Source organism: Nesoenas mayeri (assembly GCF_963082525.1).
Source record: "Nesoenas mayeri genome assembly, chromosome: 2".
Lineage (NCBI taxonomy): Eukaryota > Metazoa > Chordata > Aves > Columbiformes > Columbidae > Nesoenas > Nesoenas mayeri.
The window spans coordinates 163,429,395-163,454,756 of record NC_137543.1 but is presented as its reverse complement, the minus strand read 5'-3'; the positions used below and the strand labels follow the sequence as shown (position 1 = coordinate 163,454,756).

The following is a 25,362-nucleotide window of genomic DNA, read 5'->3' as shown; positions in this document are numbered from 1 at the left end:
CTGTGCATGGAGCAGCTCAGCTTTTGCACTCACGAACTTGCCTGTCCTCTAATTACTGATAATTGTCAGGAACCTTCCAGGCAGAGGGGTCTGGAAGGGTCCTCCAAGGTTACGCCTGTTAGGGCAGATAGCAGCATCCTGTAACCCTTTCATAAGCATGCAAGCTGCATATTCATTAAAGCAAATTCATTTGACCCCACTGTGCCTATTGCGAAGCTCTTCTGGAATTTCACATGGTCGGGAACCTTCTCCTGACTTTCCACTTGACGATAGCACCAGTTTGTATGTGCTTGTTTTTGTCCTGACATGGTCTTTGAACAAAAACAGCTGCTTGCAGATATTTACAGGGAGAGCTCCTACCCCCACCCCAAATCCTTCTTTATTGAGCTAAACACCTGAAGCTCTTGGCTTACCCGGGTGAGGCGGCTCCGTATTCAGTTTGTCATCCCGGTTGCTCCTCTTGGCACCGTTAGTTCATCATTCCTGAATGTGGGAGATCAAAACTGTACACAGTATTCTCAGAGGCGTCTCATTTGTGTGTTATTTTCCATGGAAATGCCTTTCCCGTGGTGTCCCTCTCTGTCATTTCCAGCTGCTGAGCTCTCACCTTGGAGCAGAAACTCCTGTTAGTCCGCAAGTTCATGGTCTTGCACTTTGTACCGTTAATAGAAGGGGGATTAAATTTATTCCAGCCCTCCCATCATCCATTTCAGATTTTGTATTCCTTTTCTGTATTAACAGCATTTCTTTATTTTGTGTCATTGGCAGATGTCCTTATATCTTATTCCAAGGTTATATATAGGATATATATAATAATCCTGGTTCTCTGACTTGCCTGTGAGAAACTCCACTTGGTTTTCCTCGGTCCCAGTGATTCCCCTTTCAGCAGCCCCATGACCATTTTCCCGTTAACCTCCTTCTTTACTGCGCCACAATCTTGGTGCTAATTTCTGTCTTTCTTCTGCATTTTCTGTGTGATGCCGCATCAACAGCCTCTTTGAGGCCCAGCTGGATGAGACCTGCTGTGCTTTCCTATCCAAGAAGTCATGCGTTTTAAAGAAAAGGGTGCTCAGATTTGTCATCTTTTCCCTTTGTAAATTAAGAATACGTTTTAAACACATTACTTTGCCTCTGGTTGGTTTTAAATAAGTTTTCCTTCAAGTTCTAAGTTTTCATTCATGGTCAAGGTCTTGGCTGCATTTACTTTCTGGGAGACAGAAGCGTTTGCCTCCTGTCTCTGTGTTCAGTGAGAATGATGATGCTGAAAACAGGTGAGATTAGTGTCTCTGATAATCTCGTAGCTTTTCAGCTAGTTTTTTCTTCATTCTTTCTCCACTAACTCACACAGGTAGAAGGATTTACTGCCTGTTCATATGTCCTGGTCAGCATCCTTCCTTGCTTCAGCTTCGAGTCCCCGCTTTCCTCTTCTACCTGATGATTTGTCCTTTTTATTCCGAAAGCGCCATCCCTTGCCAGCTGAGCTGTCTGCTCTCGCTGGGATCGTTTTTTAGGAATACTGTTAAATGAGGAGCCCTTTCCTACCAGCTCACAAAGCCTTGGCACTGACGTTCTCCCCGTGTTTTCACTTCATCTCCTCCTTTATCATATGTGTAGCTTTAGATAATAATCAGTATCTAGTGGCCAATTGCAAGTTAGAAACAAGTTGCTCCCAGGACATGTGTTGTCTTCTCGTTATCTCCCCTTGATGTTGCTCTTGATGAGCAGTGATGCAGCAGGGAAGCAAAATCAAACTTATTTAGCCACCAAGAACAAAAAAGATGTAAGCGCTTAGACATAAACCTTGGGCTAAGGGCTCCCATTCTGGTGACGGACTTGGATATTTCAGGAAACATCTCACTTTAAGATAAATTCTGACATTCCTTCAGAAGTCATTATGAAGTCCCTTGTTGTCGGTTGCTTTTGTCAGTGTCAAAGTCAAGTGCAGCTGATTTTCTTAATATGAAGAAAGTCATTCTACTGACGTACAGAAGGAGCTGAAGGTTGTTGGCAACCGGGTAGGAAACACTGGGTGGTTACATTTTCAGCAGCTGTGAACTTGCTGAAACTTTGAGCCGTTGACATCTGTAAAATGTCAGAATTGAACCGAAATGTGTGTTTTGCTCCAGTTGGTGGTTTTTTTGGTAGCACTCTGCATGCACAACATACCGGTGGGGACATCAGCTGCATGCGTTTGCTTCACGAATCAGAACGTTACAAACCGTTATCGCTGTTGTGCTCCAGAGTGAGCTGAAGCTGAAATACAGCACAAAATCATCTTACTCTTCCTGGAGCTATTAGCGGAGGCATCACCACATCAGCTCCTTCAAATTCTCTTTCAGAAAGCTTCTGTTCCTATAAACATAGTATTTTCAAGCGTATTTTCTAGTATTCTCTTTTGATAGGTGTGACTTTTCTGGGTATCCTGCTGTATAGTGGCAGGAGGTGGATTGTGGGGGGAGTGTTCACAAAGACATAACTCAGATTATCATGAGTTTGTTTCCACGTTCGCTCTTTGTAGACATCATTGAAAAAATCTCCTCTAAAGAAGGAATTTTACAAGAGAATCCATCTTCTGGATCCACCTTCTCTGTAATCTGGAGCCAGGGAAGACTCGTCTGTTAATTTAGCCTTTGTTAAATATTCCCTTCCTGTGCAAATCCCGCCAGTTGCTCGCATCACGTTGAGGGAAATGTTCCCTTTTGGCTCGGCAGCTCTTCCTTGGCTCACCAGACAGTGTGCTGACAGCTTTTGTCACTAAACCCTCACAGGCAGATCCTATTGTAAGCCCAGACTGAGTCTTGCTTGAATTACTGGTTGGTAAGGATGACGTAACTGTGTTAAAATGAAGTTTGGGAATGAACACAAGTTCTATTTCATACCAGTTGCACCTCTATTTATTTCTAAACCTGTAAGGCATTTTCCATACAATACGGAGGAATTCTGAAAACATTTTGCACACTTGGAAATATCGAACCCTTTGTACATTTGGGGGACACTTTGTACACCTTAAATAATCCACCTTGGGGAGGCAAATAAAGATTTCTGTAAAATGCCCCTATGCATATGTGGAAGGAAGTGTGTAGAGGAGTTTTAAGGTCTTTGAGGAAGAATTCCAGGGAGACAGTTTCTCTGGAGGTATCGTAAATGTGGAACTGAAAATTCCGAGGCTCTTGATCCTTAGTTACTAAGAAGAAGAGCAGTAACGCGGTGATGTGGGTCCTTGGGAAACTCACCCCAGCAGCTTTGCCTCTTGTTTGCGAGAGTTGCAATGTCTGACCTCTGTTTGCGTTTCAGTTCTGGTGTCAAAAGCTTGGAGGAAGTTTGCCTTCAGGTCACGGACCTCCTGCCTGGCCTGAAGAAGCTGCGCAATCTGCTCCCCGAACACGGCTGTCTGTTACTGTCTCCAGGGAACTTCTGGCAGAATGACCGCGAGCGATTCAATGCCGACCCAGATATCATCAAAACCATCCACCAGCATGAGCCAAAGACCTTACAGACATCGGCCACTCTCAAAGGTAAGAGGCTGAAGCAACGAAAGCGCTGCGAGAGATCCCTACCTCTTGCATCACTGTTTTGTGCTCGGTATCTCCAGCATCTGGATTGCCAATATTATCAAATTGGGTGGCATTTTGTTAATTCACAGCATCTGGAATGAAGCTACCAAATATATGTCATTTCTCATTTCATATCTGTATTTGACCTTGACTCTGTATTCTTGCAAAGTGAATAATTCCACTCAGCCTCCTTTCTATAGGTGTAAAAATAGCATGTCCATGCCTTTTCATTCCCCTCTTGCTATTCTCTGTCCTACTCAAAGACTGTCTCATTGTCATGATAAATGAACGTTCATCCTGCTTCCTCTTGTGCATTCCCTGGCATTTGTTGCATCTACCCTGAGTTGATACTGGATCTCATAGAAGTATTTTCCTCTCTTAATTAAAAGAATAAGTGACCATATCTGAGATCATTTGATTTGGTGGTTCCATAAGGCCAGACAAAATGCTGTTCCCTTTTTTATAAAGGAACTTTGAAGGTGTCAGGAAACCTCTGACATGTCTGAAACGAGGTTTTTTAACTCTAAAGTGAGTTTGTTTACAAGGTTATTTTCTGAGCGTGCAGCGTGTGTGCACACTGTGGTTTGGAGCATACGGAACCTCTCCTTGAGCGCTCATTCGCAAACAGGATAGAGGCCCACGGTATCCTGGGAGTTCCTGAGAGCGGTGGTGTGGTCGTCGTTAAGCATCATTTTCTCAAGTCTGTGTTTAGTGCACAAGGCGAGACATTAAATAGGTCTTCCTTGAAACTCTTTTTAAATCACACCTTGACATGCTCAGCAGTGAGTGTCCAAGGATTTCTTTGGCTGCGTCCTTAAAGATAATGCCTGTCTCCGTTGTGGAAGGACATGTTGGGTGCCCACTTGACATGCCTGGACGCTAAAGGGAATTTAAAGGGAATTTCCCATGTTTTAAATTGTGCCTGTTGCCTCTTGTCCTGTCCCTGGGCACCGCTGAGACCCTCCACTGTCTTTACTCCCTGCATCAGGTACATCTGCCACCGATATGGTCTCACCAGAGCACTGAGAAAGTTCTGAGAGTGGTAGTTCTCATTCGGCATCCCTCACAGTGAACACTGCTCCTGTCCCATCTGTTTGCTTTATTTTCTGCTTCCCCTGACGGTTTGTTCACACTGTGTTTTTGCAGATCTATTGTTTGGGCTCCCTGGGAAGTACAGCGGGGTGAACCTCTATAATAGGAAGCGAGTGGTATCGTACACCGTCACGCTGGGTCTCCGGCAATATGATTCCAGGTAAGGAACTATTTCTGTCTTCGAGATCTCTTAGTCATTTCTTGGCAAGTTTGCTGTTTTCTCTAGTCTCATTCTTGTTATGTTTTTCTTTAATCTCCATTTTCTTGTGCTGTACAGTATTTTAGCATCTTCTGGATGTGCTATAGGAAAACAGCTTGCTGTTTTGGGGAGAAAACTTGCTGTGTTTTTGGGAAACAAAATACTGTCAGTTCTCAATCTCTCTGCAGAAAGTACATGTAATACCCAGAGGTGCCCATGGCAGTTCATCTGGTGATGGCTTCACCTGCACGCAGTGCTGACCTTGTTGCAGCCAGGGCCCAGCAGGTCTGTTTTGACCCAGGTCCTGGTGCACAGAGCAGTTTCCAATAAGCTCTAATTCAGCAAACTGCAAACCAACTGCAAAACCCCTTTGTTGGTGTTGGCTTGGAGCTGCAGACTAAACGCTCCGCTCTGTGCTGCGCAGGATTCCCCAGGGAATGCCTGGGACAGAGCTGGCAGCACAACAGTCAAACCTTGCTCTGCCACCCGAGCAAGAACGCTTCATCCTCAAGCTCTGTCGTGTAGCACCTTTCATCCGCCTTACTTATGTAAAATTCGGGCGATGTTTGCGACTACAGCATGTTCTGTTCCCCAGGGCCAGGATTTCAGATGGTGAGTCCTTGCTTTAAATAGTTCTGCTGAGTCTTCACAGTTATCATTGAATCTTCCTAGAAATCAAGGTCTGTGGGATTGCACAGTAGAGATGTGACGAATGTAATTTGAGATAACAGACTTAGCAGTCAGGCCTGGAGAAAACTGCGCTTTGTGAGTCTGTGTGAACCTATGGAGCTTCCTCCTACTTGATCTCTCCCCGTTGAGCTCTTCCACGGAATCGTAGGCTGATTTTTCAGTGTGTTGACCTCCTCCTGCTTGCTTTTCATCTCAGGTTCCTCAGCAGCCTCCGCTCTCGCCTCAAGCTGCTGCACCCCAGCCCCAACTGCACGCTGCGCGACGAGAACATCGTTCACGTCCACTTCAAGGAGGAGATCGGCATTGCCGAGCTGATACCCCTCGTCACCACCTATATTATACTCTTCGCCTACATCTACTTCTCCACACGTAGGTTTGTGGGGGGGAGAGCAAGCTAATAAGCCACCTGTACACCCACCAGCTGAATATATTAGTATGAATATATATATAATATGTAAAGGATCAGTGGTGGGCTGCCCTTTACCTGGCTGCAATGAGAGGAAGACTCCTGTCCATGTAGAGAATCAGTAGTATCTGATTTCTGCTCATTTTCCCCTCTTAGCCAGTGTGTGCCATCGTAATGACATTTTTTTTCCAATTTGAAGTGAATAATTTGTTATGGAACAGATCATACAGAATCACAGAATTGCTTTGGTTGGAAAAGCCCCTCAAGATCACGGAGTCCAACCGTTTCCCTACCCCCGGCACTGCCCCATGTCCTGAGAACCTCATCTATGTGTATTTTCAACCCCGCCAGGGATGGTGACTCCAGCACCGCCCTGGGCAGCCTGTTCCAATGCCCCACAGCCCTTTGGGGAAGAAATTGTTCCCCACATCCAACCTCAACTTCCCCTGGTGCAACTTGAGGCCATTTCCTCTTGTCCTGTACATATTCTGAGCTAGTGATATTAAACCTTACTAGCCACACTAAAATACTTTGATGTATACACGAGCAGTGCTGTACGGGAAGCAGTTTGAGCTGCAAGCCATGCGTTATCCTCCACCCTGCCCTTGTTACGGCACCTCTTACCTATGGAGGGGATCCTGGAGCTGCATTTCAGTGGCTGAGACCGAACAACTGTTACTACTGATTGTGCAGGATATTAAGCTACTATCTGAAATAAGTCAGGATGAGGATCCTTCCTTGATTTTTTTCATCAGTGTGTCGTTTTCTTTTGCTTGGTAATGGAGGCTTTGCGTTCTGTTTTCCAGGGAAGATCGACATGGTGAAGTCCAAGTGGGGCCTGGCGCTGGCGGCGGTGGTGACGGTGCTCAGCTCCCTGCTCATGTCCGTGGGGCTGTGCACGCTCTTCGGTTTGACCCCCACTCTCAACGGAGGGTACGTTTCCAACATACTTTTTTCAAGCTAAAAACCCCTGAGAAAGCTCTAATAGGCACCTCACCTACTTGAGTTCTTCACTCTGCTCATTTCTCATTAATTAAGTTCAGGTCAGAATCTTTCTTTTTGATTTTCAGATCCCTTTCCTAAGTAGCTCAGGAAATATCCATCATTTTTCCTCCCATCTCCTCCTTGCTGCTGCACACCACAGAAATAATGAAATTCTCAGCTGTAGGAAGACTCCTCAGTGCTGGTGATAGTTCACCAGGAGCCAGACCTGGATGGAGGAATTCCTCTCCTCTGAATAATTGACTTCAAGAAATGAAATATTGGGGATTTTTTCTGATTTTTCTGCTGTGGTGCCTTAATTATGGGTCAAGACCATGTTATTCTAGGTGGTCAAATAAAGTAGATATCCACTGGGAGTTTATCATTGTAATGCAAGAAAAGAGGCAACATTTGGATGCAGATACAAGGAGGGAATCCGAGGGGACGGTGTTACGGTTGTCACACAGAAGGGCTAAACCGACATAATTGTTCCTCCTGCACGATACAAAGAGTTAAGTCAGTCCTTATTTCTAAAAATAGTTTTCCAGCAAAATTTCTTGATTCTCCAATGCCCGCCAGAGCATTTTCTCTCATTACCTGCTGCCCACCTGGGAACAGACTGTTCTTGGTGCGTTCTAAACCAGCGGCAGCGTCCTGGGATTTGGCCGGCGTAGGATGCGGGGTCTGGTTAAACTTTGATCCTTTTTTGATCTGTTTTGTTGACAGCAGAGCCTTCCAGATGTGGGTGTGTTTGTTTTTCATGGTACCTGTCTTTACGATAAGCCTTTTTCCCTTGCTGGTTTTTGTAAGGTATTAAAATAAAGCTTGTTGCTTAGAGATCAGTGATATGATATGATACGATATACAAGTTGGACCTTAATCATGATCAGTCAAGTTTTATGACAAAGTAACATGATTATAGGTGAGGTAGGTATCAAGTTTTAAAAAAGAATGACAGGTGAAGTTGAAGGGGATGCCAGTTCATTTGGATTCCTGTATCTAGTGCACTGGGAGAGTCTCCAGCTGAGTCCAGAGCACAAACCACCGACCCACGAGCTGGCACCTCAGTTAGAGGAGAGGAATCGCAGTCTGAAATGATGAACGACTTCTCTTTGTTGCTGTAAAAACAACCCTAAACCAACCAGCTCAAATGTGAACATTTGCATTTTCGATAGCAGAGGCTGGTATGCTAAATTCTGAAAGCTTACAAGCATTTTGGAGAAACCAGAGGTTGTGTTTTCTTTCTGAGTTACCCATAGGGTTTCTGTTGCCTGTCTGGGATGCTGGATCACGTTATGGTGCAGCATCCTCCCGCATCAAAGCCATAAGCGACGTATAGATGTTTCAGCCACAGCGTCTCCCCTCGCTCTTCCTCCTGGAAGCTCTTTCTGGGTGCTTGGCAGAAAATACGCCGAGGATCTCTTGCCGTCTGCCTCACCGCGTGGGGACAAATGAGCTCAGGCTTTGGAGTTTCAGAGTGTGAACAGCTCGCGTTTGTCCCGCACAGTCGTGTTACTCTCCCAGAAAAGCGAATGTCTCGTTGCTTTTAAACTGCTGGTCATTTAACGTGAAACCTGCTGACTCTTCGAGGACTATTTCGTTTTCTTCTGCAGTAGAAGCTGCTGTTTAAGCAGGACACAGTTGAGGAGAGAATTACAGGGTTTCTTTTCTGTAGTGGAACTGGCTCCTGAAGGGTTAGTACAGCTTATCTGGGAATGGTGCTTTGCAAGGACTCTGCAGGACAGTGTGCGCTGTGCTGGGCAACCGAGATCTCCCTCGTGGTCACTGCATCCTTGTTACTCAGCAATTCCATCCTGAAGGATTCTGAAGGACTTTTTTCACATCCGTCTCTTGTGACACAGGTTATGAACTGAAAATGCTTTAGTTAAAGACAGGACTCAGTTATACTTGGTAGATTTTGGATTCTTTGACAGGAAAAGGAAGTTGCCCATGAGGGGCTTACATCTATTTTGTATGTTTTACATTAAGGAAATTCACCGCCTGCACAGGTTTTGGACAGGAGGTGAATAGACTGATGTGTTGCACAGTTATCAAAGCTGAAATTGGGTTAGAATACCTGGAGAAGGGGGCGTGGAGTTTGCTTTTTGTTTTGTAACCTTGCTTTGAATTGAACTTCTGCTTGCCCTTTGTTCAAGGGATCAACTGGAACAACGCAGCTGAGTGAGCAGCGGATCCAGGGACGTGTTTTGTGCAGATATTGCAGCCCATGTCCGATGGCCGTAGGCAATGGAAAGCAGCATTTGGGAAAATAGTCCTTGGGGTTGCGGCAGAAAACAGGAGCTGTTCTTCTGCAAATCTGTTTTTTGGCGGTTAGTGATGTACAGGCCCGTTCTCCTTTTGGCTCTGTACATACCAGCACAGCCCAAATCAATCACCCGCCACGCGAAAAGCTTTAGTGTCTTTGCTTCAGTTTAGCTGAAGGGAAATGAAGAGATTTACTATCTGCCCCGTTGTGGCACGAAACAGCTTTTTCTCCCTGATCTGCACTGTAAGTAGCTCAGAAGAGAAAAAATGATTTAGGGGTAAGAAACAAAGTTGACAGAAGTCCCGGTGGTGGCTTTGGATCGTGTTACTGTTCTGCGTGTGTATATTCTGAATGGCACATCCTTTTTGGTGTGTTTTCTCTGTCCCTGGCAGGGTTTAGTTCATTTCTGTACAAAGCGTATGTGCGTTGCTGCTTGTTCTCAGAGTTGTGGCTTCTGAGGTACCTGGTGTGCTGGGGAACAGAGACTAATTCACACTAATTTAGGCCACTAAATTAGTCTGCATGGCCATTTTCCAGAAAACCATACGACTTTGCAAAAATTAATACCTGTCCAAAGCAGATGAAATACCAAATCATTTCCCCATCACAAAGCGATGTTGTACACAAAGGGGTTGTGCCAAGAGCACTGCATAGTGTTTCCCACATGTTTGCTGCTCAACTTGTGTTCCTCACTTGTTTTTCACCGAGGATCTCATTCTCTGCTCCGCTTCTCTTTCCTCCAGAGAGATATTTCCGTACTTGGTTGTGGTGATTGGCCTGGAGAACGTGTTGGTTCTCACCAAGTCCGTCGTCTCTACGCCTGTGGACCTGGAAGTGAAGCTCCGCATCGCCCAGGGTACGGAGCCTGCTCTGCACAAAGGGGAGAGAGAGAAAGCGGGGGTAACCCAGGGGAACCACCTTAATTCCCGTCTGTGTAGGAAACAAGGACTCTGTGTGTTGAATATGAATTCTGTTAGTCTTTTTGTCCTGGTTTTTTTTTTAATTCCAAGAACTAATACAAGCCTGTGATTGTTGGCGCTATTTTTTAAGCTTGTTTCCTGAAGCATTGGCTAAAAAAGCTTAAAAAGGCTTAGTAAGGGAGAGCTGGATCTCTGGGTATAGATATTTAACACCTTATTCTCTCGTGTCACAAATATCATAAGTACAGTCCACAGGTCGTGTGAAGTTCTGCTGAGTCTGGGACAAAATTATCTTCTCTATTACAGACATGCTCTGTACCCGCGTAAGAATTTGAGTATGTGCTCAAACTGTGGAGTTTACAAACTTAAACAAGACTTCTAGACATCCAGGAATAGAGATGCTGGAGTGATGGCCAGAAAAATCCACCTGGTTTTAAAAATAGGAGTGGTTTGTATCCTGGATCAAGAACAGGACTCAGAAACTCCTTTACACTTCTGAATCCCAGTGTTGCCCTGCGCTGCACCCTCTGCTTAAATCGGAGCAGTTTTGTGAGACGAGAGAGTCATCTGAGCTCCCTTTATGGTTAATCTCGCTGATAAAGACATTGGGAGGCTACAGATAATCAAAGTAGGTCAGATGAATTTTAGCCTGAAGGTGCCTTTTTTGCCTGTTGTCTATAGATGCCTAATTTTTAATTATTTTGCTATGCTCATGTCTCTCTACTAGTGAAAAATGTCCTTTTACCCATCTTGGCATGTTTTTTCTCCAGGTTTGAGCAACGAGAGCTGGTCGATTATGAAGAACATGGCGACAGAGCTCGGGATCATCCTGATCGGGTATTTCACCCTCGTCCCTGCCATCCAGGTGAGTGCAGATTCTCCTCCCCTCTCTGGCTGATGGGGATACTGGTCCGTTACTGGGAAATACAAACATCTGTGGGATGTGGATGCGTCCTGGAGCTGGTCTTCTGCATCCCCAGTCTCCCCAGTTTGGGATCCTTCCAGTAACTGAGTTTACACATCTTTGTGCTCTCAGGTTGCCTTACACACACAAAAACAGGTCTCTTGGTCGTCCCGGACCATGGGGCCGATCGCTTTGCTGCCACAGCCCTGGGAGAAGCTGAAGCAGGAGCTCATTTCTCTCCTAACCATCTGTTTGTTCTCCTTGTGTTTGCAGAAATGAGCTTCCTATGGCAGAAATGAGCACTGCCCAGTGCCTTTGCTGTGGGAACACCTTTATTCCGACCTAAAAGTGCCTTTTTGTGAGCTGGCCAATGCACTTCCTAAGCGGATGGAAGGAAATTATAATCCCTAGCGTGAAATAATTTCTCTGAGAATGAGGGTGGACAGTCTTTTTGGGGCTGTTTCAGCAGATTGATGAATCTGTAGGTTTTTACAGCCATGGATATCGCTGCCTCTGTTTCCTGGGTGGGTAAACTGAAAGCTCGAGGCAGAACGATCTGATGGGGTCACTCTGTTGGGTCTGTGTAGCACTGAAAATAGCATTTTCTGGCTCATGGTGCGTTCCTTTCTGTTGCACAGCTGGGAATTTCTAGCAGTGCAGCCAGCAGGAGCACCCTGACATCTGCACCACTCTTTCAGTTCTCGCTGGCCACGCACAGCACGCGTAGAGAGGAGCAGGTTGTGTATATATCCTTGTTGTAACCAGCAGAGACCGCAGATTAAAGCGTATTATAACCTAAGAAGATTAAACACTAAGGTTGGACTGGAGCACTGCAGTCTGAACTGCACAGTTCCTGACCCTCTGAGTAGCCCAGAGGACAGCAAGAAAGGAGCTATAGTAGAATTCCCCAGGCTACGGCCAGCCACCTGTTGACCCCTCATTTTTTCATTTGAAGCTGATTGCAGGAATTGCTCAGCTCAAAACATCGGCATGATCCATCCTTCGGGTTTAAATTGGGCTCATTGCGATGCTCTATTAGCACTTTTGGCCTCTGTTTCATCACTGCGCTGCTTGAGCTCAGAAAGCAAAGCTTGGCCGTGTCTGTGAAGCGAAACCCGCGCTCTGCGCTGCAGGTGCGGGATGGAGCCTTTCATCTGGATTTTAGCCTGAGGTTTGGACTCGTGCATACGTTCCTGTGGATACCACCAGGACAGCTCGCTTTTGTGCTGCGTCTGCTACAGAGGAGCTTGCAGGGTGTGCTGATGGCAGAGATAAAAGTGTGAGAAAAGGGGTTGGATAGAGGCATATTTTAGATTGGATCTGGGGAACAATTTCTTCCCCAAAGGGCTGTGGGGCATTGGAACAGGCTGCCCAGGGCAGTGCTGGAGTCACCATCCCTGGAGGGTTGGACAGACGGACATGAGGTTCTCAGGACATGGGGCAGGGACAGGGCTGGGGGAACGCTCAGAGTCCATGACCTTGCAGGTCATTTCCAACCAAAATGATTCTGTGATTCTACATAACAGTATAAGCAGAGCCATGGAGAAAAGTGACACCGTGCCCCCACCCGCATGTTATCTCAATTAAAGTACTCCTATTTATTACAGTATTTTGACACCTCTGATGCTCTCCGTGTGCTCCTCTCTTGCCGTGGCTGCTCGCTTGCTCCAGAGGACGAATCTGGCTGGGATGCTACTCTGCTGGCAGCTGCCGCATCCCCCTTATCTGCGTCCGTGGAAGTGAAGGACACTGTACAGATAACACACTGGGCTCGGGTTGCAGAGTCCAAGGAACCTGGCAGAAACAGAGCCAGGCTGCGTAAATCCAGAGGGACCTTTGCTCCCGGCTGTTGGAGGGAGCAGCGTGCTGCTGGGGTCATTGGGGTGCTGTCTGCACGGGGAATTGCAGAAAAGGGAGACATTTCTTTGCTCTCACCTGCCCAAAGGGTCTTGCTTTCCTCACTTACTCCTCAGCACTGCAATTCATTTAGCATTAAAGAATTGTCTGTGTTTTTTGTGGCTCACCTTGTCCTAAAATAGAGTTTGGCTTCAGCTGCGAATTGTGCATTCCCTTTAAATCCCTTGTAATTGTGAACAGCCATGAAATCCTGGTGCCTGGCGTTGCAGGGGGGTCGAGACACCGCTTGTGCAGGTGAAGGTCCTGAGGTGCTGCAGGGCTGCGTGCTGAGCGCTCGTCCTCTGCTTCCCATCTCACCTCTGCCGCCTCGTTCTGCAGTTCACACCCCGACAGCCCCATCCTGGACCCACAGAAATCACTCTGGATTTCACCATAGGGTGTACAGTATCCAAGTCTAAGGAGATTTTAGATTTCCAGGGCTTCAGGTATCTCTAATCCAAAGTGGACACATGAACAGAATGAGTATCTGTGCGCAGAACCTGCTGTTTGTGGAGTCAGCGTTTGCTGACATCTGGGTGAAATCCAGCTGGATGTTGCTTTTCCCTTTGGTTTTCTCCTGGAGAGAGGAACCTGTGTTGTGATTTCATCCCAAAACCTCCTGTCAGATCTTTGGGAAGATGCTAAAGAGAAAAACCTGCTCAGAATCTGTGGCCTTGTGCTGCTGTCGCTGGGAGGTTTGAGGAATGGAGCCCAGCGGGTTGTTTCAGATCACACTGATTTTGAAGTAACCAGCAGTTGATATATTGTGTTTGGAGAACACTTTGGAGAGGATGGGGACGCTTCAAGGTTTGTTCAGAGGTTTTGGGTAGCGTTCACTCCTCTATTTTCATTTTTCTGGGCTGATATTGGTCTCCAGCCCTATGCAAGGAGCTGGAGCAGATGTAGGAAGGAGAGGGACAGAAAAGCTGATCTCTATGGGCTCCCTTCGCCGAGGTGCCTCCTGGCTGGATGTGTCCTGGGGCACCAGCGGCAGGCGGTGTTTGCCAGCTCTGTTCTGCAAGCGAGGGCTAAAGTCTTTAACCTGTTCTATAGCCTGAGGTTTTTACTCCAGCTTATGTTCAGCTTGCTTGATCTTACTGTGCTTACTAGATCCTTTTTGGGTCCTGGTAGAAATTGGTACTTCCCAGGGAAACAAAATACCTCTCAAAAATCCTTTAATTCTATGTCGCTGTGAAGTTTTGCATGTAGTTGGGGAGAGGGGCTGGCACATGGCACTGGTGGGAATTAGGGTAAGAGTGTGCGGTTGCTTTATAGGGAAGATCTGGGAGTTGACTCTCTCTGCTGCTGGACAGAATCTTTTAATCCTTATTTCTGCAATGGCACGTGCTGGGAAAAGTGCAGCATTACAGGGAGTTTAGATAACCAGCTTTTGCAAACATTGTTTCCCATAGATTTGTTGTTTCGAGACCTCTGAGAGTGGGTACAGAACTGTTCTTCCAGGGGCACAGGAGTGATTTGTCCATCAAATATCCATTAACCGGAAGCGTGATTTAAGCAGAAATGGTTTATGTGGGGTCCTGGAGAGTGGCTGCAAACAGGGACACAGACATACAGTGACTTCGGTGTCTGTCCTTGGTCAGAGAGTGATTGATCCAGGTCCTGAGCAAGCTGTGTACCTGCAGGAATCTGAAATCAGGACTGAGGATTATTGGTAACGTAGGAAACTCTCACCTTTGGAAGCTGTTTGGCTTTGTGATTTGGGCACAGGGGCAGGAGACTGAGAGCTCTGGCCTTGTGACCTGGGAAAACATCCTCTGCTGGTTTTCCATATGGTGCTTTGATGTTTTATGGCTCAGAAGAACAAAGAGTTCAAATCTGAACAAATACGCTCTTGAGTTCTCACACGGACTTTTCTAGCACCAATCTCTCAACTATTACAAAATACCAATAATAGGATTTGTCAGTAAAATAGACTCAAGCCTGTGCTCTGGGGAAGAATTTGCTGAATTTCCCTGTTTCTGAAGGTGGAATATTTACCACTGTCTCTGCAGCTGCCGTAGCTAATCAGTGTGTCCTGTCCGCAGGAGTTCTGCCTCTTCGCTGTGGTCGGCCTGGTGTCCGACTTCTTCCTGCAGATGCTTTTCTTCACGACCGTGCTGTCCATCGACATTCGCCGGATGGAGGTAAGGAAGGCACAAGAACGTGGGGTTTTGCCTGGCATTTGCCTTCCTTCATCTTTTAGAAGGATTAAAGGAAGCACATCTTGTGATTAATGGCCTCAAGTTGCGCCAGGGGAGGTTGAGGTTGGATCTGGGAACAATTTCTTCCCCAAAGGGCTGTGGGGCATTGGAACAGGCTGCCCAGGGCAGTGCTGGAGTCACCATCCATGGAGGGCTGGACAGGCGGACATGAGGTTCTCAGGACATGGGGCAGTGCTGGGGTGGGTTATGGTTGGACTCCATCATCTTGAGGGGCTTTTCCAACCAAAACGATTCTGTGATTCTATGGTTTTCACTCTCCAAAGAGGAAAGACTGAGCTGTAAAAGCTGTGGAGCAGCACTTGCTTGGTTACACGTACGCAGGGATTGGGGACAGGGTGCTTGAGGGAACAAGACACCCTCAGGTAGAGAAACGTGCAGATTTGGGGTAAATGGGCTGGAAGGAGACACAATCACAAACAGATGACCATGGCTGGGCGAGGAAGAGAGAAGCGGGGACAGATCAACGCGAGGGTGAAGGTGGGACCTCAGTTGTAGGCAGGTGTCACAGGCAGCGGCTGTGCACACGTTTCTCTCGAGGGAGCTCCTCCCCACGGCTCTCACGGGTTTGTTTTTCTCCTGGCAGCTGGCGGATCTGAACAGGCGGCTGCCGGCCGAAGCCTGCATGCCCCCGGCAAAGCCCGGCAGCCGCTCGCAGCGCTACGAACGCCAGCCGGCCATGCGACCTGCCACCCCGCACACCATCACCCTCCAGCCCTCGTCCTTCAGGAACCTGCGCCTGCCCAAGAGGCTGCGCGTGATTTACTTCTTCGCCAGGACCCGGCTGGCCCAGAGACTCATCATGGTACGTTTGATACCCGCTGCCCCTTCCTGCTGGGCGCTAACCCACCCCAAATAGGCTTCTGAGGGGAAAAAGCCCAAGATTTTTATGCATCCGTGTTCCCCTGCAAGATTTATGGTAAATACAGTTGAATAAATACTTCCCTGAGAATATTGCTCTGTGTGCAATAGCTCCAGGGCTCTGCTGTTTCATAGAATCGTAGAAAAGTTTGGGTTGAAGACGCCTTCCCAGCTCATCCAGTCCAACCCCTGCCCTGAGCAGGGACATCTTCACCAGCTCAGGTTGCTGTTTGCATCGTGTTTGGGTGGTAGCAGGTAGTTTTCTTTAAAACAAAAATCTGCTCTTACATAAGCAGATTTTCAAGGACTGTATGAGTGGGGAGGGAAGATCAGAAGATCAGAACAGAAGTCATGTTTTGTCCCTGCAGATAATGTGGAATAAAGACATGGAGATATTTTGCTATGTGAAAGACTAAAGCTTTTCATTTTGCAGGTGTAACGGCTGCGGTTACACCAGATACTGCCCCTGCTTGTCCCCCCCATCTCTGTTATAGAATCATAGAATAATTTCAGTTGGAAAAGCCCCTCCAGATCATCAAGTCCAACCATTCCCCCAGTCCCGGCACTGCCCCATGTCCTGAGAACCTCATGTCCGTCTGTCCAGCCCTCAAGGGATGGTGACTCCAGCACTGCCCTGGGCAGCCTGTTCCAATGCCCCACAGCCCTTTGGGGAAGAAATTGTTCCCAGATCCAACCTCAACCTCCCCTGGCGCAACTTGAGGCCATTTCTTTGTGTCCCTGTCTCCCCTCAGCTCCTGTTCTCCAGCTGAACCCCCCAGGTCCCTCAGCCGCTCCATCACTCTTGTGCTCCAGCCCCTCACCAGCTCCGTTCCCTTCTCTCCACTCGCTCCAGCACCTCAAGGCCTTTCTTGGCGCGAAGGGCCCAAAACTGCCCCCGGATTCATGATTTGGCCTCCCCGGTGCCCAGCACAGGGACGGTCACTGCCCTGGGCCTGCTGGCCACACCAGTGCTGGTACCAGCCAGGATGCTGGTGGCCTTTTTGACCACCTGGGCATGTTGTTGCTCAGACTGACAAGGTGCTGGTGACGCAGTGTTCAGGCCGTGTACTAAATAAGTTGTCTCTTTGCTCATCACGTGCAGGCTGGGACGGTGATCTGGATTGGAATCCTGGTTTACACGGATCCCGCGGGTCTCCGCACCTACCTCACGTCCCAGGTCACCGAACAGAGTCCTTTGGGTGAAGCGGTTCTGCCTCCTATGCCCGTTCCTGGAGGGGTCCTGCCTGCTGGTGACCCCAAGATCGATCTCTCCGTCTTCCCGTCGGACCCCATACAGCTGTCAGAAAACCAGACGCAGCAGCGTGAGCAGAAGTTAGGGCTGGAGACAAACCAGCACTCGTGGGCGCAGGGGCCGGAGGGCAAAGGGAACGGACAGATGGAGCTTGGAACCGAAGCAGAGGTTACCTGGGGAGCAGAGGATGAGGAGATTTGGAGGAAACTTTCCTTCAGACACTGGCCGTCCCTCTTCGGCTACTACAACATCACTCTGGCCAAAAGGCAAGTGGGCTGACTCCAAACATTTTTCTTTCTTCTGTCCTTGTCCTTCTGTGCAAGATAATTTGCGTTCCACGTGCCTTACCCCAAACGTGTCTTCAGGAGACAATGAAACGGCTCCTCTCGTGTGGTGCAGAGACACCAAACTCTCCAGGAGCATTTGTCGGAGAAGAAGGGTTGTGCTCCTTGCTGTGCTTGTGGCTGTATTATTTCCTTTACGCTGGAGGCCATGTTTAGAATTTTGTAAAGCAACATGTGATTGTCTGTAAGTGATGGGGATGGCACACCTAAGAAATAGAGACATCTGAGCTGGTGAGATCCTCTGGCCTGCAGTGTACAGAAAACTGGACCAGATCATTACATCCTTTCTTAAATCTGTGTGATCGGTTTGATCTCATCAACAGCTCCGTCCGCTGTTGACTTGTAACTTCTTCCGCAGAGTCAAAGGTCAAGACCTGGGAAATATCTTCAAAGCAAGATGTTTCCAAGGCAGTCTTTTCTTTCGAATACCTGAAATTCCTGGACAGCAAGCACATACTGAGACCTGCCGTGGCTCCTCATGAGAAGACGGGCTGGATGACCTGTTCGTATTTGTGTTTCTTTTGCCTTTGTTGCTCCTAAGCTCTTCTCATCTTTCCGCCCCTTCAGATACATCAGCATCCTGCCGGCCATCCCCGTCACGCTCTACCTGAACCCGCAAGAGGCCTTAGAAGTGCGGCATCCCCAGGAGGTGAACCGCTACCACCCCTTCTTGTCGCCGAGCCGCGGGAAGCTGGACGCCGAAGCTCAGCCTGGCCAAACCTCCTCCAAGCTGCAAGGACACCAGGATGTCACCCTCTACAAGTAAAAAAGTCCTTGGGACCTTCTGAGCGTGCTGTCACTCCCTTAGAGACACAGCTGTTTGGCTTTTCTCCTGGTGGGGGACAAAAAAATACTTGTAAAGCTTCGGTGCAAAATCCCGTCGTGCTCATGATGCTCTTACCTAGTGCAGCGTTACATTAATCTCTCGTTAATTCGTTCCCTGGTGGCCCAGGTTGGTTGCAGACAGCGCTGTTGGGGGGAGCTGCTTGTCAATATATAGATTGATGACTATGGACAATTGGCCTACAAACTTCATACATATGCAAATATTCACTACAGTTTAGAAATAGTTGTGCAATTAGTCACACACTGTGAAGACTAAGCCGTGGTGTATTTTAATTGGCTTGGTGATGCTCAAACTGTTACTCCGAGCACCACACATGATGCATTACGGGGTTTATCGCAGGGTAACAGGGAAAGGAACTTGTCTTTGAGGATAAATGTCATGATTCGGGGACACTTTATTGGGTGGTAGATCCAAATCTCCTGCAAGCCAGGACCTTCCTTCCCTCCTGAGAGGACGGGCTCCCAGCCTGCGTCTGAATCCGCAGTTCCCTTTGGCTGTGTTTTATTATCCCCATCTAGTGTTTTTCTTCCTGACTAAATTCCTGTGTACTCTTCTTATTGAAAAGTCTGAAAATCTTGTTGAAATTGACTATTTGCCATTAAAAAAATCCTTTTAAATTTCCCCAAAATCACAGGAATTTTGCTCAGCTGAAAAATTGAGACCAGTGCAACACACGTAATACTTTTTCTAGTCATTTGATGTTTTATCTCACCTTCTTTTTTCTCTGTGTCTCTCCCACCAGGGTGGCTGCTCTGGGTCTGGCCTCGGGCATCATCCTGGTCCTGCTGCTCTTCTGCCTGTACCGGGTGTTCTGCCCCAAGAACTACGGGCAGAACGGGCTCTCGCACAGCCGGAGGAAACGGGGCGACCTGCCCTGTGACGACTACGGCTACTCCCCCCCTGAGACCGAGATTGTCCCCCTGGTTCTCAGGGGTCACCTAATGGTAGGTCGGACGGGTGCTGTCCTTACCAGAAAGACATTTTACTGACTTGTGCCACGCATCTTTGGTTTTTTGGTTTTATTTAAATAACAGCCCTCAGGAAGGACAGTCCAGCTGTGTGGCCTTAGCGTGATGCGGCTGTGAAGGCTGTCAGCTGGGTGAATTTTACATGTTATATTATTATATTTATACTGTAGGATGTTGTAGCATGAAGTTTCCTGTAGGACTTTTCCATTTCTTCCTTGGACTCACTCTGAGCTTTTTTGCAATTGCTGTTATCACCATCTCATTGTAGCCAACTGTTGGCTTTTATTGCCTAGGCTTACCCAGCCTTCCTTGCTAGATCCCTGATGTTTAATACCTACTGCATCCTTTTTCCCAGAAGTTCATGTGTCAGTTTGGGCCGTTCAGTGTTGTTTCCAGTGTTGTCAGCATCCACGGGTTTGCACTGAAGTGTGCTCCTGCTCAGCTTACTCGTTCTTGAGGGAAAAGATGTTTCTTTGCATTCTGAGATGAAACAAACCGCTTGGGCACCCAATCAGATGAAATTTGGAATGCTGTAGTATATCTTCCAGAGAGGCTGCACCTCTGTCCCTGATCCTACCAGCTTTTCGAACCGTACTTTGTCAGGAAAAGGGAAGATGGATGGAGTCTTTTTGATTTGCAGCACATCTGGGACTTATATTCTCAAAGTATCCCAAGGTTGCTAAGCCAGCCATGTAATTTTGACATAAAATCTGTCGTCTATATAGCTGCTGAGCCACATGCAAGGTGTTTGTCAGGGTCTGGAGGCCTGGGTGGTATTAGGCGCTCAGCTGTGCTTCTTCTTCCCTCCCAGGACATCGAGTGTCTGGCCAGCGACGGGATGCTGCTGGTGAGCTGCTGCCTGGTGGGCCAGATCCGTGTGTGGGACGCTCAGACCGGCGACTGCCTCACCGTTATTCCCAAACCACGGTACGTGCTGCATCCTGGCTTGTGTCACTGCTAGAGAGGCTGAGGTTGGGTCTGGGAACAATTTGTTCCCCAAAGGGCTGTGGGACATTGGAACAGGCTGCCCAGGGCAGTGCTGGAGTCACCATCCCTGGAGGGCTGGACAGACGGACATGAGGTTCTCAGGACATGGGGCAGTGCCGGGGTGGGTTATGGTTGGACTCCATGAGCGTGAGGGGCTTTTCCAACCAAACCGATTCTGTGATTCAGCTGTGGGCAGGTTCCTCCACAACTGCTGCTCAGCAGCCAGTGCAAACCGCTCTGTAAGAAATCAGAAACAGCAGAAGCGGAAGGACTGACCTTTTATTCCTGCGTTTCAGGTTGCGAAGAGACAGCAGCGGCATTTTTGATTACCAGGAAAGCTGGGATCACAGCCCAGATGGCAAGAACGCTCTGGACGACCCCTTGGAGAACAGTCACCAGCTGAAGAGGATGCTCAGCCCTCCCCAACCTCCCCTTTTCTGCGACCAGCCGGACCTCACCTCTCTCATCGACACCAACTTCTCCGAGCAGGCCAAGGTGGCCGAGTCGGAGACGCGGCTCCGTTCTGTGGCTGGTCGCCAGAAGGAGACGGGCTACGATTTCAGCAGCCTGGTTGGGAAAGTGTACGAAGAACACGGAACCTCCAACTGCCGGAGCTTCGCCAGCCTCTCTGCCCCGCACGGACAGGCCGGGTTCTGCGGCGCCGAGGAGGGAGGATGCGCCAGCCGCAGGAGGAGCTTGGGGGACGAATCTTTGATGGGGTTTGACAAATCCTCATCGTTCCCTTCCTGGGGAGGAGACCTGGAGAGCTCGGTCTGGAGCCTGGAGCTGCAGGGGAACCTGATCGTGGCCGGCCGGAGTAACGGGAGGCTGGAGGTGAGCGGTGAGGCGCAGGGCAGCCCTGGCGAGGCTTACCCATCACAGTGTCGTTACGTGATGTTACTGATCCGTCTGGAAATAGGTAAAATTAATAGGAATTTCGCAGGAAGGATAGAGCTTCCGAAGCAAATTTTAATCTGAAATTTAAATCTCCTCCAATGAGAAACTTTCAGAATTAGATTAATTTTAATTTCAGTTTTGGAAAGTTAGTTAGAATTTTTCCTTCAAAATAAATGCAGTTTTTTTAAAACAAACACATTTTGAAATAAAATTTGTGGCCTGTGCTGCCCATGAGGAGCTTTCACTCTTCCCAACAAAGACCCAAGCGAGCCACTCCAGTTTTAATTTGTCATTTGCATATGATTTTAAGCTGAGATACCTTCTCCCAGGCACCTTGAGACACTGGCTGAGTTTTGCTGCTGACCCTTGTTTCCGGTCCACATCACAATATTGCTTCTGAATCCAGAGCATTTAGTGCTGGGATCAGGGTGCTGTGGAGCACGTGCTGCTGCAGGGTGTGTGACTCTAGTGAGAAAGGCCCACAGATTGTGCAGAATGGGTTAAAATACCATTTATTGGCAGCAGCACTAGAAGGAGAAAGGAGGTAGTGGGATCTTGCGTCCCTGCCGTTGCGGTGGTGCGGCATCGGACGGATCTGTCTGAGCAGGATCCGTGTGGATCGTGTCCCTGGAGAGCTCAGCCGGCACAGGGGTCCTTAGAGAAATCATGGGATTTTCTTTGAAGAAAATAAATATATTCATAATTCCTAGTGCGAAACTAAAGGATATTCACTTGAGAACTTGCTGCTTCACTTTTAGATAGGAGGATATAATAGAATCACAGGTTGGAAGGGACCACAAGGATCATCTGGTCTGACCTTTCTCGGTGAAAACGTTGATAATATCATCACCAGTGCCACGCGGGAGCTGCCTCCAAGCTCCTGCGTTATGATCCCGCAGCAAAGGGGCTGGGGGGGGCGTGCGGCGCGGCACAGGTCACTGTCACCTGCATCACCAACCCCTCAGTGTATGATGGTGGGGATCACAGCGTTTTAACCACTTCTCCTTCCAGGTGTGGGACGCGATCGAGGGGACCCTCCGCAGCAGTAACGACGAAGGTCAATCTGGCATCACAGCGCTTGTCTTCCTGAACAACAGGTGAGTGCGTTTGTGCTCCGTGACCTGCGAGGGGAGGAGCAGACGGAGGGTGAGGGGACCCCCCTGCCCTGGAGACACAGCAGCTCCGGCAGAGCCTCAGCCGGGGCATCTTTTCCTCCCATACATCCCCGGCCACGGTGGATCGAGCTTCCCTGCGGCCAGGGCTGTTCCACCAGCCACTTCTTCCTCCAGACATTCCGTCTTTCTAGGAGCTGAATGCCCAGAATAATTCCAGGCTGGGCGATGTGTCTCTGGTGTCTTTGTGTCTCTGGTGTTTGTGCTCTGCCTCGGAAGGTGTCTGGTCTCAGGACTCCTCACCCCGTCAGAGCGGGGAACAGCCTCTCCTCATCACCCACCTTTCTCCCTCAGGATCGTCGCTGCCCGTTTGAACGGCTCTTTAGATTTCTTTTCGCTGGAGACACACACGTCCTTGAGCCACCTGCAGTTCCGAGGTAAGCAGGCGTCCCAGCGCACTCCGAGCTCCGCCGAGCTGTTCCTGCTCGCTTGCCTCCCTGCAGCCACTCTCCCTTGCACCCACTCCCTAAGCTGTCGTGATAACGATCCCCTCAAAGCATCCCGTGCCAGCTCCTGTGGACAGGAAGATTTTGGGAGTTCCCTGTTCAAGGAGAGCATCTTGAGTGCTGTTCTTCTCCAGCGCGTGGGTCTGGAGGCCAAGGCGCATGTTCCAGGGCCAGCTCTGCCCTGTACCTCTTTCCTCTCTCACTTCTCGCGTATTTTCTCCCTTGACAAGGTCTGGTGTTACATTCACACACCATGTAGCCCCACACACTCACAGTACGGCTTGTGGCCTTGGCACAACCACGACACACACCAGAACAGTCCGTGGGGGTCACTGGTTTGCGGTGTGGTGGCTCCTTTTGGTCCAGAGTGTTCCAGAGGGCCGAGAAGCCCTGGCCTTGCTCCGGGAGAAGGGTTTCATTCCTGGAGGGATGCTCTGGGCTCTGCAAGCTGCAGAGCTGGCCATGGAGCAGGTCTGCAGGACAGGGCTGGCTCTGGAACTGACATTTCCCTTCAGGGCACAGAGTTTTGTGCCTCGCTGTCCGTTTGGCTTCTCTGCAAGGGGAATCAGCGGTCAGGCTTCAGGGCTCTCAGTCTTGCAGAAGACTTGACTGCAGAGGGGCTGCGGATCTGCAGATGGGAGTTGTGCTGCTGAGGACCCCGTTGGAGACCCTTGCTCTGATTGTCCATGAGCACTGACCTTCTGCTGGTGTCAGCCAGAGTGCCGAGCCTTTGGCACTCCAAATTCCTAAAAGTTCAGCATCCAGGTGTCCCCAAAACCACATAATTTCTGGGTGACATTAGTAGTGCAGTGTCAGACTTTGTGCGCTGCAGCGAGGACTTACGCACACGTCTCGCCGCAGGAGCCCCGAGCAGGAGCAGCATCCCGTCCTCCCCCGTGTTCAGCAGCGGCGACGTCGTGTCCTGCCAGCTCACCCACACCGTGTCCTGCGCCCACCAGAAGCCCATCACGGCGCTGAAGGCTGCGGCGGGACGGCTGGTCACCGGCAGCCAGGACCACACGCTGCGGGTATGGCTGGCGTGGCGGGGACTGGGGACGGGATGCGGGGACCCCAGCTTGTCCCAGTGCGGGCAGGGAACGCGCTTGTGTGTGTACGTGCGTGAAGGGAGGCGAGTGCTCAGGGTGGAGTGCTTGGAGTCCAGTCCAGCGCCTTCCTGAAGCTGCCGCTGCGATATTTGTCTGCAGGGATGTGGCTCCTCGCTGGAGTTAGGACAGAGCCCTGGGAGAGGTGGTGAGATGCTCTTCCTGTAGGTCCTGGCTTCTGGGGTACCCCCTGTCTCAGCCACAGGATGATTTAGGTTGGAAAAGACCCTTAAGATCACAGAACCACAGAATCATTTTGGTTGGAAAAGCTGCTCAAGATCATCAAGTCCAACCATTCCCCACCCCTGGCACTGCCCCATGTCCTGAGAACCTCATGTCCATCTGTCCAACCCTGCAGGGCTGGTGACTCCAGCACTGCCCTGGGCAGCCTGTTCCAATGCCCCACAGCCCTTTGGGGAAGAAATTGTTCCAAATATCCAATTAATTAACGAATCCAAGTCTTCCCCTCATCCCTTCAGCCACGCACATCACTTCCCTGCCCTGTCACTGCCTAACAGGTGTTACCCTCCTTCCCCGCCCGCGCAGTCTCTCACTGTCCCTCGCTGACAGCTCTGACTGTGCTGTGTGAGGGGATGGTGCTGTGAGAGATAAAGTGAGATCTGTTACCTCATTAGCAAGAGCGATTAAGCTTGGGTGGTGTGGTTCTGCAGCCCGGCTGCCCCACGGACGCTCACTCCTCCCCTGCTGCCCGCAGGTGTTCCGGCTGGAGGACTCGTGCTGCTTGTTCACGCTGCAGGGTCACTCGGGAGCCATCACGGCCGTCTACATGGATCAGGTACGGGGCAGCTGGCTCTGTGCCGCGGGAACATCTTCACACATGGCTGCTGAGCAACCGGCCCGGGAGGTGTTCCCTGCCCGTGAACGCTGGCCCTCCTGGGACCGCTGGCTCCCCAGAGGAATCACAGAATCACAGAATCGACTGGGTTGGAAAAGACCTCAGAGATCATCGAGTCCAACCCTTGGTCCCACTCTAGTCTGTTTACTAGATCATGGCACTAAGTGCCATGAGTGGCTGAGCTGAGCTGGCAGCAGCACTGCGGGGCTGGAGAGGGGAGCAAGGCTGAGGACAAGGCCTGGCAGAGCCACTCTGCCCCGAGCCTCCGGGGGGATGGGGGAGCACCGCGTTCTGCAACCCGGTTCAGTGAATTGAGGGTTCTCTGCACCCAGGAGGCTCAGGGGTTTGTTACCTTGAACACGGGTGCAGAGGCATGGAAGCCACCGAGCCAGCAGGTCAGCTCCTTATCCCACATTCCCGTGACCTCCCGCAACCCCATGTTCCAGTACAAGTTGGGGAACAACCTGTTGGAGAGCAGCGTAGGGGAAAGGGACCCAGGGGT

At 49.4% G+C, this 25,362-nt stretch overlaps 1 protein-coding gene across 1 annotated transcript in view; it reads left to right on the top strand.

The window, feature by feature from the left end:
- The window catches only part of SCAP (SREBF chaperone), a gene marked incomplete at both ends in the record, with an annotated part of 38,311 nt that overhangs the window by 11,075 nt on the left and 1,874 nt on the right, over nt 1-25,362 (top strand). The window contains 17 exons of the mRNA XM_080340226.1: nt 3,295-3,515; nt 4,701-4,806; nt 5,732-5,904; nt 6,748-6,874; nt 9,932-10,044; nt 10,879-10,973; nt 14,954-15,052; nt 15,714-15,932; nt 17,091-17,506; nt 18,152-18,346; nt 19,174-19,375; nt 20,211-20,326; nt 20,683-21,220; nt 22,295-22,380; nt 22,750-22,832; nt 23,763-23,929; nt 24,720-24,800. Of these exons, the coding sequence (XP_080196352.1) occupies nt 3,295-3,515; nt 4,701-4,806; nt 5,732-5,904; nt 6,748-6,874; nt 9,932-10,044; nt 10,879-10,973; nt 14,954-15,052; nt 15,714-15,932; nt 17,091-17,506; nt 18,152-18,346; nt 19,174-19,375; nt 20,211-20,326; nt 20,683-21,220; nt 22,295-22,380; nt 22,750-22,832; nt 23,763-23,929; nt 24,720-24,800 (3,037 nt within the window). The remainder of the gene's footprint in view (nt 1-3,294; nt 3,516-4,700; nt 4,807-5,731; nt 5,905-6,747; nt 6,875-9,931; nt 10,045-10,878; nt 10,974-14,953; nt 15,053-15,713; nt 15,933-17,090; nt 17,507-18,151; nt 18,347-19,173; nt 19,376-20,210; nt 20,327-20,682; nt 21,221-22,294; nt 22,381-22,749; nt 22,833-23,762; nt 23,930-24,719; nt 24,801-25,362) is intronic.